At 34.1% G+C, this 14833-nt stretch overlaps 1 protein-coding gene across 1 annotated transcript; it reads left to right on the top strand.

Annotated features, from left to right (window-relative positions):
• Window positions 1-1065: 1065 nt before the first annotated feature.
• LOC25488588 (disease resistance protein RPM1) lies at window positions 1066-4910 on the top strand. Its single transcript, XM_013603478.3, has 2 exons — window positions 1066-4028; window positions 4500-4910. Exon 1 carries the CDS (start codon window positions 1185-1187, stop codon window positions 4017-4019), a length of 2835 nt encoding a protein of 944 aa, XP_013458932.2. The 5' UTR covers window positions 1066-1184; the 3' UTR covers window positions 4020-4028; window positions 4500-4910.
• Window positions 4911-14833: the final 9923 nt, after the last annotated feature.

Raw genomic sequence — 14833 nt, 5'->3', positions numbered from 1 at the left:
CCTTCAAGGATGAGGACAATAACTATTCTTGCCAACATTGAAGTTAAAAATTTCTTCATGAATGTCGAAGTAGGAGTCGACAACACCATCACTGCACCCTTCCCTTATTTTCCTCCATCAATTTCTTGGTTGGTTCTTTCATCTATTAAAAAACTCAATTTGGTCAATATAGTCTTCCAACATTATCAATACTTTAAAATGATTCATAGAATTGTGAAATGTTAATCAAGCTCGTCCGTTTATCTTAAATCTAGTTATAAAATGTCATTAAATTTCAAATGGATTTCCAATATTACCAGTCTAATGTCATTTATAATCCATGCAAATACCATATTAATATTTTGTATTTTTTTTTTTTTGAGGAAATATTAACATTTTGTAATTTGAAGGATCAATTTGAATTATTGATAATATGAGAAGTATGTGATATAATTCTATAAATTTAGGTACTAAATTACTTACTCATGATATGTGCAAGTTATTACACAGAATATAAATAAGGGTGATTTGGGTGCATCTAATATAAACATGTTAAAATGGTCTAATCATAAATCTTTCCATTGTTAGTAAAAAAAAATTGTAATAATAAAAAATGAAGAATAAAAACAATATTTTATTAAATTTATTAAGAATAGGAGGATACACGGTTGATCAGCTTCATATTAAACAAACTCATTAAACAAATATAAGAGTATCCTAACAAGTGTCATGTGAACACTTGTTAAGGAAATCATAAGTAGTATATTTATATTGAATTTAAAATATTTCAATTTTTAAAAAATTAAATTCATCATTTTTCATCATTTCTTATTTCTATTTTTATCATTTCAACGAACGTTTCAAAAGCACTTTTTCAACAAATAATAATATTCCAAAATACCTGCCACACCCACATTTTTTATTTTTTTTACAATAATCTGTCACACCCACTTGTGCTTGCAAAATATATAAAACTATTTCAAATAGAGCCGACAAGTTTGAAAATAATTGTATTTGTCCCCACAAAACAATAGAAAAATAGTTTCTTGTGGACTAAACTAAACATGAGTCAAAAGTCTACCCTCAGATCAAAGCCATGGTACAGAAATGCTAAAGAACCTAAACAATGCATTTCAACTTTCCTGGATTGCAAACAATGGCTTGCAAAACCTAATCTAGAAAAGAAAAGAAAAAATTCAAATGAAATGGCAGAAACTGCAGTATCATTTGCTGTGCAACTCTGCCAATTTGTAGTTGAAGAAAGAACTTTGGTGACAGGTGTTGAGAGTGACTTCAATGATATCAAAGATGATCTTGAGAGCATCCAATCCTTCCTCAAGGATGCTGACAGAAAGGCTGATGATGATGATGAAGGAGGAGGAACCAATGAAGGAGTCAAAACATGGGTGAAGCAAGTAAGAGAAGTATCTTTTCGCATAGAAGATGTAATCGACGAGTATATCATGTGCGAGGCGCAAAGGATGAACCATTCTATATTCACAGCAACACTACAAATGTTTCCTGGTTTGCTCAGAATCATGAATCCACACCACCAGATTGCTTCTCAGATTCAAGACATCAAGTCAACACTTGGTAAAATCAAAGAAAGAAGAACAAGATTTCCATTTCAGTCTGATAATGAATCAGGAAGCTACAGAGGGTCCAAAGCTCCTAGAATTGGTGACCCTCGAATGGCTCCCTATTTCATTGAAGAGACTCAAGTTGTGGGATTTGAGTCCCCAACAAATGAATTGATTCGTCGTTTGGTGGGTGGAGACAATGAGCACACGTTGGTTTCTGTGGTGGTAGGCATGGGAGGACTCGGAAAAACAACTCTTGCTAAGCATGTTTTTGATAACGATTTGGTGAAAAGCCACTTTGATTGCCGCTCTTTCATAACAGTTTCTCAATCATACACTATGAGGGAGTTGTTTACAGAAATGATAAAGAAGTTGTGCAAGGACAAGAATGATCCTATTCCAAAGGGTCTGCAGAAGATGGATGACAAAACATTGATTATTCAAGTAAGACAATACCTCGAAACAAAAAGGTACTTGGTTTTATTTGATGATGTTTGGAAAGAAAAATTTTCTGATGAGATTAAACATGCCTTAATTAGTAATAACAAAGGAAGTAGAATCATCGTGACCACTAGAAATATGAAAGTAGCAGAATATTTTACGAAAGATTTTCCTGTTCATATTCACGAGCTACAACCTTTGTCTTCAGAGAAAGCATGGGAATTGTTTTGTAATAAGGCATTTATATTTGAGCCAGGAAAACAGTGTCCAAAAGACCTTGAGGACATGTCCGATGAAATTGTTCAAAAATGTGGAGGGCTACCACTGGCTATTGTCGCCATTGGTGGTCTTTTGTCAACAAAGCCGAAAACCATTTTTGAGTGGGAAAAGGTGAGTAGAAATCTGAGAGTGGAGTTAGAGCGCAATGTGCACTTGACTAGTCTGATAAGAATTTTATCTCTTAGTTATGATGATTTGCCTTACCATTTGAAATCATGCATGCTATATTTTGGTATATATCCTGAGGACTACTCCATCAAACGGAAGAGACTTACTCGGCAATGGATGGCAGAAGGGTTTGTTAAGAAGGAGGGGACAAAACTATTGGAGGAAGTTGCTGAAGAGTACCTGACAGAGTTAATTCAAAGAAGTTTGGTTAATGCTTCTGTACTTGGCTTTGATGGGAAAGTCCGAAGTTGTCAAGTCCATGATGTGTTGCGTGAAGTGATCATTAAAAAAATGAAAGATCAAAGTTTCTGTCATTTAATGCATGAAGATGATGAACAAGTCACCGTTGGAATAACTAGACGCTTTTCTATAGCAGCTATCTCCAACAACGAATTGAGAAACACTAGCAACTCAGGAATTCGTGCCGTATTTGTCTTTGACAAAGGTGAATTGCCTAAACAGTTCATGGATGTATTATCTGTCAAGTTTAAGCTTTTAAAAGTACTTGATTTTGAGAAGTCTTCATTGAATTTTATTCCTGATAATTTGGGAAATCTTTTCCACCTAAGGTACTTGAACTTGAGTCATACCAAAGTTACGGTTCTTCCAAGATCCATCGGTAATCTAATTAACTTAGAAACCTTGGATCTAAGACAAACTCAAGTGCATGAATTACCAAAAGAGATAAACAAGCTCACAAAGCTAAGGCTTCTTCCAGCTTATTACAGAAAATACGAAGGGCAATACTCTATGTTGAACTTTACAATAGGAGTGAAAATGCACCAAGGTATTGAATGCTTGAAATCTTTACAAAAGCTTTACTTTTTGGAAGCAAATCATGGTGGAATAAAGCTTATCCAAGAGCTCAAAATGTTGAAACAGTTAAGGAAGTTGGGCATAAAGTCTGTGCGGCAAGAATATCGAACTGCATTATCTGCTGCAATACAAGAGATGAAACAACTTGAATCTCTTAATATTGGTGCTATAACTAAGGATGAAATCCTTGACTTGGATCTTGCATCAGCTCCATCCCGTCTTAGAGTGCTCAACTTGAAATGTAGACTAACCAAGTTGCCCAATTGGATTCCAAATCTCAAGTCTCTTGTGAAGCTAAGACTTGGTTTATCTAACTTCGAAGATGATCCACTAGACTCTTTGAAGAATTTACCTAGTTTGTTGAGGCTGAATTTGTGGGATGATGCCTTTTCTGGTGAAATACTGCATTTTAAGAAAGGAGGGTTTCCAAAGCTGAAGGAGTTGGATCTCACAAGATTAAGTAAACTAAGTTCTATATCTATACACGAAGATGCTTTAGTTAATCTTGAACACTTCAGATTTAAAAACAATCCTCAATTGAAGGTTTTACCGCAAGACCTCCAAAACTTGAAAAACCTTCAATTCCTTGGATTTGCTGAAATGCCAGTTGAATTAGTTGATAGCATTGATCCTGAGAAAGGTGGAGCGCACCATCGGATTATCAATCATATTCCCCTTGTACAAATTCGTCAGAACTTTGGAGAAAAATTCCATGACTATAAGTTGCACCGCATTCCTACTCAAATCAATATCTGAAATATCAAGGTAACAATGTTATGGTTCTCTTGTGAATGTTTGAAATTACATTGCCACTCTAACCGAAGTATTATTTTTTTTTCAATTGGTTTATCATTTCTTTCTTCAATCTTCCCTTTACATGATTAATGTTCACATCTTTCTGGATTTCAAGTACATTTATGCTTTGATGCATGCACAACTATCCTAAAAAAAGTTTAAGTTGATTGTGTATTTGTAGCATCCCTCTTCATATAATAGTTGAATGAAAGTTTCTATATTTTTGTATTTCTACATGTTATATATGATGTTTGTATTATGTATTGATTTCTGATACTTGCTAACTTCAATCAGCTCTTTCATAAATCATGTAAGAAGATTATTTATTTAGCATTTGAAAATTAAGTTTACAAGACTAAATTAAGCAACTAATTTTATCCCGTTATGTAATTTGTATCATCCTCAATTTTGACAGTTTCCTGTATTTGTCCACGTGTACAGATTCAGGTTCTCTATGTTCCAGCTCACATGAAGATGCACTTTGTCTTTCTTCGTTCTGTTAGACCGAAACTGAATGTGGCGATTTCTATTCTGTCAAGCAGTTATGTTTGATATGTATGTCAGTTATTTTTAATAGAGTCGGTTATTTGTTTTAGGAATAAATAGGAGAAGGGTCGGACATATAGAGGGTATAAAGGGTGGGTTATCGGGAAGTTATCGAGTGGTTAGTGGGAGAGATCCAGCTCTCGAACATTTGAGAAGGGGAGAGGCCGAGCTCTCGAATCTTTGTGTGTCTGTTTTCTTGTAATATTTTTTGAACTTTCTGTCATTATTGCACTGTGTGTATGCAATCTGGTTGTGAGTTATTCAGCCAGAATTGTCATTAATAAAGTGTTCGTATTGTGCAAATTACCACGGTTTAGAACTGATCTGCAGTTGTTCTATTATAATAATTATTAATTCTGAACAGATCAGTTGATAATTATATAGATAGTTATTGAGATAACAGAATGTGAATTTTAACCGATCAAAGAGAATGTGTTAAAATGTGTGTTGCTAGCATTTAAACAAATGCCTCTTTTAAACCGGATACTTGTACTCTGTGTGGCTTTACCCTGGAAGTCACATTTCCACTTGTTCTATCAGTTTCAAGTATATACTTCATATTAGCAAAAGAAAAATTTAATAAAATAATTGTTGTTTTATATTTTCAATGTAATATTAATTAACCATGTGGTTGGGCTAAAGTGACTAATAAACTTTCGATAGGTTCCGGTTTTGATATTCCTCTCATTAGTGAGGTGCAGGGTCAAGTATACCTCTGGTGAGTCCGGCAGCTTTAGCTTTACAAAGATATACAGTTGGTCATTTGATCCACCAAGATACTAAATTTTTTATCATTCTCTAAGAGTTCAAGTAGCACATAAATGCATCTGACGCGAATCGTGCCAGTACGCGCGTCTGTGTTGGAACTGCACCGGACACGCCAGATCTCCCCCGCGTCTGTGCTTCATAGGTTTTACCAGAAGACCTCCAAAACTCGAAAAACCTTCAATTCCTTGGATTTGCTGAAATGCCAGTGGAATTAGTTGATAGTATTGATCACTGAGAAAGGTGGAAGGCACCACTGTATTATCAATCATATTCCCCTTGTACAAATTCATCAGAATGTAGGATCAAGATTTCATGACTTTATGTTGCACCGCATTCCTACTCAAATCAATGTTTGAAATATCAAGGTACTCTTTCCTCTAACAATGTTATGCTTCTCTTGTGAATGTTTGAAATTATATTGCCACTCTAACCAAAGTTTTTTTTTCAATTTTGTTTTTCATTTCATTCTTCAATTTTCTCATTACAGGAATCTTTGCATCTTTCTTGATTTCGAGAAAATCTATGATTTGATGCATGCACAACTATCCTAAGAGTGTGTTTGGATAGAGCATTTAAAAATTTAAGGGAATTTGAAATTTTAAGGAATTCAAATGCTTCAATTGAATTCCTTTCATTTTCTAAATTCATTGTTTAGGTAAAGTGAATGAATTCCTTCATTTTCAAAATTCATTGTTTGGATGACAAAGTAATTGAATTCCTTTATTTGACTAAATTTTATTTTTTATAATTTCTTCCATTTTTAAACTAATTAACTGAAGAAAAAATCCTAAAAAAATAATTAATTTAAATTTTTTTCTATCATAATTTATTAAATATTTTGACTCGATTTCGTTCACTTTTTTTTTACAGTCGTTCATATTTTTTTTAATAATTGAAACAAAATAACTATATTTTCTTCCATAATAATTCCTTCTATTAAACATTTGGTATATAATACATCAATTATTAGCAAAATCATGTGAAATGAAAATGAATTTGGATTATTCTTTAAAACGTGACTTGTAAGAATAGAAAAATATTGAAACAAAAAACTTTTTTAATAAAAATAATATTTGTATTATAAGAGTTGTAAGTACACATATAATCCATGTGTCTAATATTCTTCGCCACTTCGAAAATGACATTTAAAAAGAATTAACTACTCATCATAGACAATGTCAATAGATAAGTATAGACTAGAATTAACTACTAAATGTAATAATCCCCACAACAAATGTGGTGTACACAAGTATAGTAATTAAGTCCAATTGTAGATGTCATCCCTCATTGTCACAAGTCCGCCTATAGTCGTCATCCTTCAATCATCAACTGCACAAAATCAAAGCAAAATCTTGGATAAATTCATTTAGTTTTTTTTAAAAGCCAACACAAAAATTTTATTAGAAATATAAGGTACCAGTGGTACCAACAACAAGTGAAATTTATGAAGTCAAACTAGTGAAAGAATCACAAAAGCTTGGACCACAGAGAATCATACAAAGGTGCCGGAAATATGCGGAACACCTAACAATGTAGGAACACCAAAATCTTATATATGTGGAACCTCTACCCAAAAATAAAAGGCCTAAAGCAGCACAGGCATAACCCAACAACAACAAAGATAGCACAGAAAAGCCAAAACACCCAAACCTGCACAGAAAGGCAGTAACTACAGCTTCCCACTAACAAACTACAAGCTTTCCTATACACACTAGAAGGCTAGAAACTTGCACAGCCTCAAAACCGCAACCACTACTGAAAAAACAGGCGCTGATCAGCCATGCTGAAAACACCAACAGCAGCACCAAAAAAACACCCAAGCACACACCAAACCGGCAACAGGCAAGCAAAAAAAAAAATCCCTGCAGACACCAGAACCTCCACCCGCACACAGCAGGACAAATTTTATGTTATAATCTAACATCAACCAATTGATTGCTTTATAGCTTTGTTCTTCATTTTGCTAGTATTTTACTCATGTTGTAATACAATTCCGACAAAACACTCACTAAGATAAAAAAAAATGTATATCAAATGCAAAAAAGCATCAAATGCAGTGCTTATACTGCCTAGGCAGAGACTAGCCAGAACATTTACTAAGATTAAGAATCTACGAACACTTACTAAGATTAAGAAAACATGCGTTCTAGCAGATGGACCCTGCTACTCCCTGATTTCAAGTGCTAAAGTAGACACAACAAGTTGAAGTTTTGTACCTAAACATTGCAATCTTTTAGTGATAGAAATATCAGATGTTAACCAAAATATTTTTTAATGCATATTGATTTGTTAACCAAAATAAAAATCTCAGAACTTCTCTACCAAACTGATAGGTCATCAAATGCAGTACTTATACTGCCTTGGCAGAGACTAGGCAGAACACTTACTAAGAATGAATCATGTCATCTACCAAGATTACTTGAACTACCGACTAATTGATATGCACATCTCAACATATAAAGCTTTAAAACTACGAATAAAAATGATCCATTGCTTTATAGACATATAGACAACAGTTGCTTAAAACTAGACTCCAATCACCAGCTCATGAGCCCAAAAATAAAACATGAACTTGGCGAACAGGGTGTTAACATAAAATATCAAGGATAACGAAACTAAAATATGATAGAGAATTTGAAGTATGAAATACCTTGACATATTCATTCCATGCATTTTCATCTTCAACATTAATCATGCATTTTGGGTCATCCCAATCAAATCCACTTTGCCTGAGGATATCACTAACTAAAAATCATTTCTAATAACTTAAAATCCAAAAACACTGAAATCAACAAATTCTAACAGCTTAAAATCAATAAGCACTGAGATCTATCATTTATAAGCAAAAATATGTACATACCTGAGATGGTGAGAAACGTGTGTAATTGAAACGGCGGCAAGGAGAGAGAACTGTGACGGAGAGGAGAGAGAAGCAAACGGCGGCATCGACGGCGGCGGCAAGGAGAGAGAAGCACCACCGTGGAAGGAGAGAGAGGCACGGTGAAGGTGAGCTTCGCAAGAGAATAGTGAGAAAAGTGCGAAACTCGTGTGATGAAATGACAGAGAATTGTGAAATTTTTGTATTTTAGGTGTTATTATAAATCCTTCAAATTTTGCAAAAGAGAAATTCTTATCTAAATGCCTTGAATTTTAAAAATGACTTAAATATTCTCCCAAACAATGGAATTTGGGTCAAGTCAATTTAAATTCTCCAAAAAATTACATTCCCTCATTAAAATACTCTATCCAAACACACTCTAAGAAAAGTTTAAGTTGATTGATTCTATATATATAATATAACATTCCTATGCATATGATAGCTGAATGAAAGTTCCTATATTTCTGATTGTTTTTTTGACGAGTTATATTTCTGAAATTGTTATGTATAACAATTTTGAATTTGTGAAACTTGTTAAATTATTGTGTCTGATATTTATATTTTTTATTTTGTTATGTATAATGTTTGTATTATGTATTGATGTCTGAGCTCTTTTATAAATCATGTAACCAAATTATTTATTTAGCATTGGAAAATTAAGGTCACAAGACCAATTAGGTTGTTATGTTATTTGTATCATGCTCAATATTGACAGTTTCTTATGTTCATGTGAACAGATTCAAAATCTCCATGCTGCACCTCAAAACAAGATGCACTTTGTCTCTTCATTCCTTCTTTGATTTGCTTGATTCGCGAAATAAATTATTTCCTTGAATTGAACTTATCTACTTCATATCAAGGAATGTGTACTCTATTATTGGCCAATTTGTTTTGGCTTTCTTTATCTGTTTTTGTCACTTGTTTACTATTGGTTGTAGTGTGCATGTTTTTTCTTCAAATAGTATAATGGATATTTCAATTTGCATGGAAGATAGATTCAATTTCGTTACTGTTAATTTGGATTTGTTGCCAATAATCTCCACACAACCTCATATTATCATCTTTCTTCTTAACGTGAAACACTCAGTCTGATAAACTGCTTCTCAAGCAAGTCTTCCAACTGCTTCTTCAACTCACACAACTCCGATGCAGACATCCGATATGGCACAATTGAAATAGGACTTGTTCCTGGCACCAAATCAATTGCAAACTCCACTTCTCTCTCTGGCAGTAAGTCGGTAATGTCATCTGGAAAAACTTTTGGGAACTCTTGCACTACCGGCAAATAGCTAACTCATTTCTCACTACTTTACTTCAACGAAGCAAACATCATAAACACACTAGCTTCGCCATCCGAAGACTTCTTCAGTTTCTCCGCGGTCAAGAACTTCCCACCTACCACATCTACTAGCGTAGAGAATGTTATACTTTTGGTTAAACAGTTAATGTTAACCCAAAAAGATAGCATCCAGTCCATTCCGAATATCACATTCATATGCACCAACGGCAAGCAAACTAAATCCAATTCAAAATCAACGTTGCCAAAATTAATAGGACACATAACACAAACCTCAACCAACTGAAACTCTGCAAACAAAGATACATTCCCTTGCCAGACCCAACACACCTGAAGCATCCTGCTTCTCCCCAATTACGCTCAAAGCCACCTAAAAGAACATAACAACACATCAAGTGCCAAAAGTACTTCTGTACATGTCGCATACAATGGGAAAAACGACCAACAAGTAAGAACAACAAAAAAACAAAACAAGTATCTAAGGTAACCCAATACCATTCGCATACAAACAGAAAAATCACCTGGTTCTATTCCGGGCAAGACCTACATGGCTTTGATACCAACTTGTAACACCCTAAACTCTTAAAGCGATAAATTACAGCTAATGATACGATCATATAAATAATTTAGATGTTACATCACTTCTATTCACCAAGCATGCATAAATAATTTCCTTAAAACATCGCAACGAAAATTATAACATCAATACATCGACATTTAAATAAAACATCTCAACATTCATCCATAATAAAATAAGTCACCAAGTAGTCATGTCACAATAACATCATCAATACATAGTCTCGACATCTTCAATAGTCATAATATAAGCAAATAATAAAGATCGACCCCTAATCAGAGCCCTAAAGTCTAAGACACCAAAAACAGTAAATGAGGTAGCTCCAAGCTATCCTCAAGCAACACACCAAAGCAAAGCAAATTATTCATGCACACCTACCTATCCATACGGATAAGAAAGGCGGTCAACCAAACAACCATTGGGGGTTAGTCCACAATTCACAATTAAACATAATCAAACATAAGCATTCAAAGATTTCATGCATAACACATATACATACTCAACATTCCTAGAATACTAACATCACCTAAATATTATCCCTAATTCGATACAGATCAGGCTATCATACATCTATCAAGATACATCAAGTATATTCATACTTTAAATCATCATAAAAAATCGTTATTTACAACATATATCGATATAAGAATTATTCACCTTATTCCTCATTTAGCCTAATCCACTCAAAAAATATAATTCATCATTTCAATGGTATAGGCAAGGAAATTATCGTCATCAAATGATCATCAAATCACATATATATAATTCACACTTCATTATTTTCACCAAGATAAACATCATCGATTTAAGATCACCAAGTGTACAAGTATCACAAAAAATAATGGATCATCATCAAGTACACAATTCACCAAGTTCACCAATGCTCAGAAATCACCAAGGTTCACCAATGACATAATCACCAAGCGCATATTAAAATTATTCACATAATTCACCAATGCACATATTCACATAGAGTCGAATATATGCAATGCGCCTAGACACGACTCTATATGCATGTGGTACTGGTCACCTCAAGGTCGTCACCTTAGATACAAATATAAATATCCTAATCATTTTCATTGAATGTAAACATCCTAAATCACCTTCATTGGATATAAATATCGTAAGACTTATGATGTATGAACATATGACACACTATGCACATAACAACAAATTCACCATCATTTTCGTCTTCATTTTGCATACATGCATTCACCATCAATATCACCATAATTTTCATGTAATAATTCAACAGCATAATTCATCACCATCATAATCAACACCAAAACATAATCTTGAATATCACCAAACATTCATCAAATAGTTATCACCAAAATGAAACATCTTCACCTCATAATTCACAAGTCATGTTCAACAAAATTCATCACCAACTATCAACTTAAAATCACCAAGGAATCCTCATCAACAACTATCGTTAACAACACCAAAAAAACGTTACCAATAATCAAACATACTTACTCCCTTGCTAGAGTGCTTCAAGATGAAATGGTGATTGAGAAGCCATTTGTGATCAACCAACATGATAAGACAATGGAGTGGTTAAGTATTTAAAGTCTTCAAATATGTATTCATCACACTCTTACTCATGATGTCCTTAAGAGATAAGGATCTTATTGTGGAGCATCATCCTTGACTCTCTTCATTCATAATCAAACCTACACACACTAAAACAACTAAACCTTTCCCAATCTTTTGGGAGTAAGACAAAACAAGGAATACCATAGTTGATTTGTGAGTTTTAGGATACGCTTAGAAGTATGAAAGTGAGAAAAAGGAGCTGATGACATCTCGTCATTACGTAATTTTTAATGTAATTTTCTGAAGAATATTGGAGTTCACAGCTTGTTTGAGCATGTTTAAGTGTGAAAAACAGGATAAATTGAAGATCTGAAGCAACACCAAAAACGTGTCACGATTTTTCTAAAACGTGACACGATTTCACAAGCCAATAAAATGCATTCGACATTGGTCAAAACGTGTCACGATGGCAAAAACGTGACACGATTCAGGAAACCCTAATTTGGGTGGTTTGTTATACAAGGCAAAAACGTGACACGAATTACTTAGAATATGTCATGATTTGGTGAACTTCTGAGCCTATTTATGCTGAAGCTTGGTCTGAAAACAAGGGTTACGAATTCTGGAGAGAGAAAATGCTATTTGCATACTTGGAGACTGAAGAACGGGGTGATTTCCTCAATTCTTTACATGTTTATGTATGTTTTAATTCTTTCATTGATTATGCTATTTGTAAACTCAATTATGATTAGCTAAATGTCTGAGATGATTCTGTGTAACCCTAATTGAAACATGTTGATGTGAAACTCTATCTATTGTGAATGACAATCTAGTTTTTATTCAACTCAAATGTTCTTAATGCTTTTTATATCCTAGTCAAATATAAACATGATTTCGTGAGAACGAATGACTACTAACCCTAGCCTTCAACTTAGACCTAATTGAATTGTTCAAATAAACATGGTTAGTCTAGGAATGAATAATCGTTTATTTTTTTATATTAAGTTAACGTTCTTAAAACCTTCAAAGAATATTAGACCACCTAAGGAATTAGGGGTTGTAATCGGAGAAGTGGGTCTTAAGTCAAGGGATTGATTAGGGCTATTTTGTTAACCATCGTGAAACTATAGAATCATTCATAAGAAATAGGTGCAATATACCAATTAGGGGAAACAGATGATTCAAAAGACCTGATCTCATCTCTCTCATATTTTTTAATCAAATATCTACTTTTGCTATATAAAAATTTATGCAATCATACCAAATCTACTGCCTAGGGAAATAACATAACTCTTACACATCCTAATTAATAACGCTGCAGTCTTATTGAAGTTAACACAGTCCTCGTGGATACAATCTTTTCTTTACTACTTCGATAGTTTTCAGTACACTTGTCAGATATCTATCAAGTTTTTGGCGCCGCTGCAGGGGACTGTTGAATTATTTTATCAAGGCGATTGCGTTATAATTTAGGATTTCTGCAATTTATTTTTTTGTTTTAAATTGTTTCAGTGTTCACTATTTATTTTGTATCGTGCAGTGCTACTAAGGTATTTTGATTTTTATGCGAGGTAGAGGACATTCAGTTGATCTGCACTACGACCCTGAGATTGAGAGGACTCCAAGAGCAAATTGGAAAGCTGTCCGGTTATCAAAATCTGTCCCACCTAGTGCAAGAACACGATACACAAGTCTAACACTTACTGAACCTGAATCAATCCAATCTCCTAAATCTAACACAATGGGAGATGTTGATCCACCACCGAGACCTAAGATGGGCGACTACGGGCTAGCAGCTAATTGCGGTCGTCTAACTCATGTATTCAAACCCACAAAAAATGTAGTCTTTGATATCAAAACCTCAATTCAGAATCACTTGAAGGATAGGCATTTTGATGGGTCGAACAATGTGAGTCCTCATGAACATTTGAGTCACTTTGCTAAAACCTGTGAGTTTTGTGTGCCCCCAGCTACTGTAACTGATGACCAAAAGAAACTTAGGTTGTTTCCTTTCACCTTGGCCAGAAAAGCCAAAGATTGGATGTTGACCTTACCGAATGGAACTATTCAAACGTGGGATGAGCTTGAATTGAAATTCTTAGAAATATTTTTCCCTAAGTCCTAAAATTGGCAGAAGAAACATGAGATCTCAAACTTTAGGCAAGGGGAGAGTGAGTTACTTTACGATGTCTGGGAGAGGTTTAAATTGCTGCTTAAAAGGTGCCTGGTCATGAGTTTACTGACAAGCAATACCTACAACTCTTTACTGAGGGGTTGACACACAACAATGGGATGTTTTTAGATGCTTCAATTGGTGGTAGCATGAGAATGAAAACAGATCATGAAGTTCAAACCTTAATAGAAAACATGGCCCAAAATGAATATCGTGTTGATGCCGAGAAAAAGAAAAGGGGAGTTTTTGGGGTTAGTGATAGCATCACCATCTTAGCAAACCAAGCAGCCATGAACAAACAGTTAGAATTTCTGACCAAGCAATTTCATGGGTTAAGCATTGAAAAACAAAATCAACAGGTAGCTGCAATTAGGTGTGATCTTTGTGGTGAGTGGCGTGAGTAAAGAAGCCAACCAAATGGGAAATTATCAGAAGGGAAACCCTTATTCTAACACCTACAACCCAGGTTGGGCAAATCATCCTAATCTAAAGTACACCAACAACAACACTCTGAACCCTCTGCTACCTAACCCTCAACAGTAGCAACAACAACAAAGGAATCCTTCATCTTTGGAAGAAGCAATGACTAATTTAGTAACACCCCGATTTTTAATATTATTTTATTAATATATTTATTAGATAATATTAGTATTAGTAGTAGTGTTGATTGTTTGACATTATTATTTTTTATTACTTTTATTCAAATTAAATATGTTTTAACATGTTTGGGTGAGGTTGTTTAGTTAATTGGGATAGAGACATTGTATTAATAAGGGTAGCATATATAAACTAGAGCTTTAATTAATGGTAGTAGTTTAATTAAAAAAACAGTGAGAGAAAATAATATTTATAAAGAAAATATAGTTTTAGAGAGAATAAGAAATTAGAATGCATACAGGGGATTAGTAAAATTGGGTAGAAAAGAGGTGTAGTTAGTGAGATGAGCAGTGTTTTAATGATTTAAATAGAGAGGAGTGTGAATAGCAAGACAGTGTAG

This window comes from Medicago truncatula, chromosome 3 (assembly GCF_003473485.1).
Source record: "Medicago truncatula cultivar Jemalong A17 chromosome 3, MtrunA17r5.0-ANR, whole genome shotgun sequence".
Lineage (NCBI taxonomy): Eukaryota > Viridiplantae > Streptophyta > Magnoliopsida > Fabales > Fabaceae > Medicago > Medicago truncatula.
Note: the sequence above shows the minus strand (reverse complement) of the source record. Positions and strands in the feature narration are given on the sequence as shown.

Bases quoted from the DNA above. Each gene is read 5' to 3' on its own strand.
- LOC25488588 (XM_013603478.3), top strand. From the start codon at position 1,185: ATGGCAGAAACTGCAGTATCATTTGCTGTGCAACTCTGCCAATTTGTA.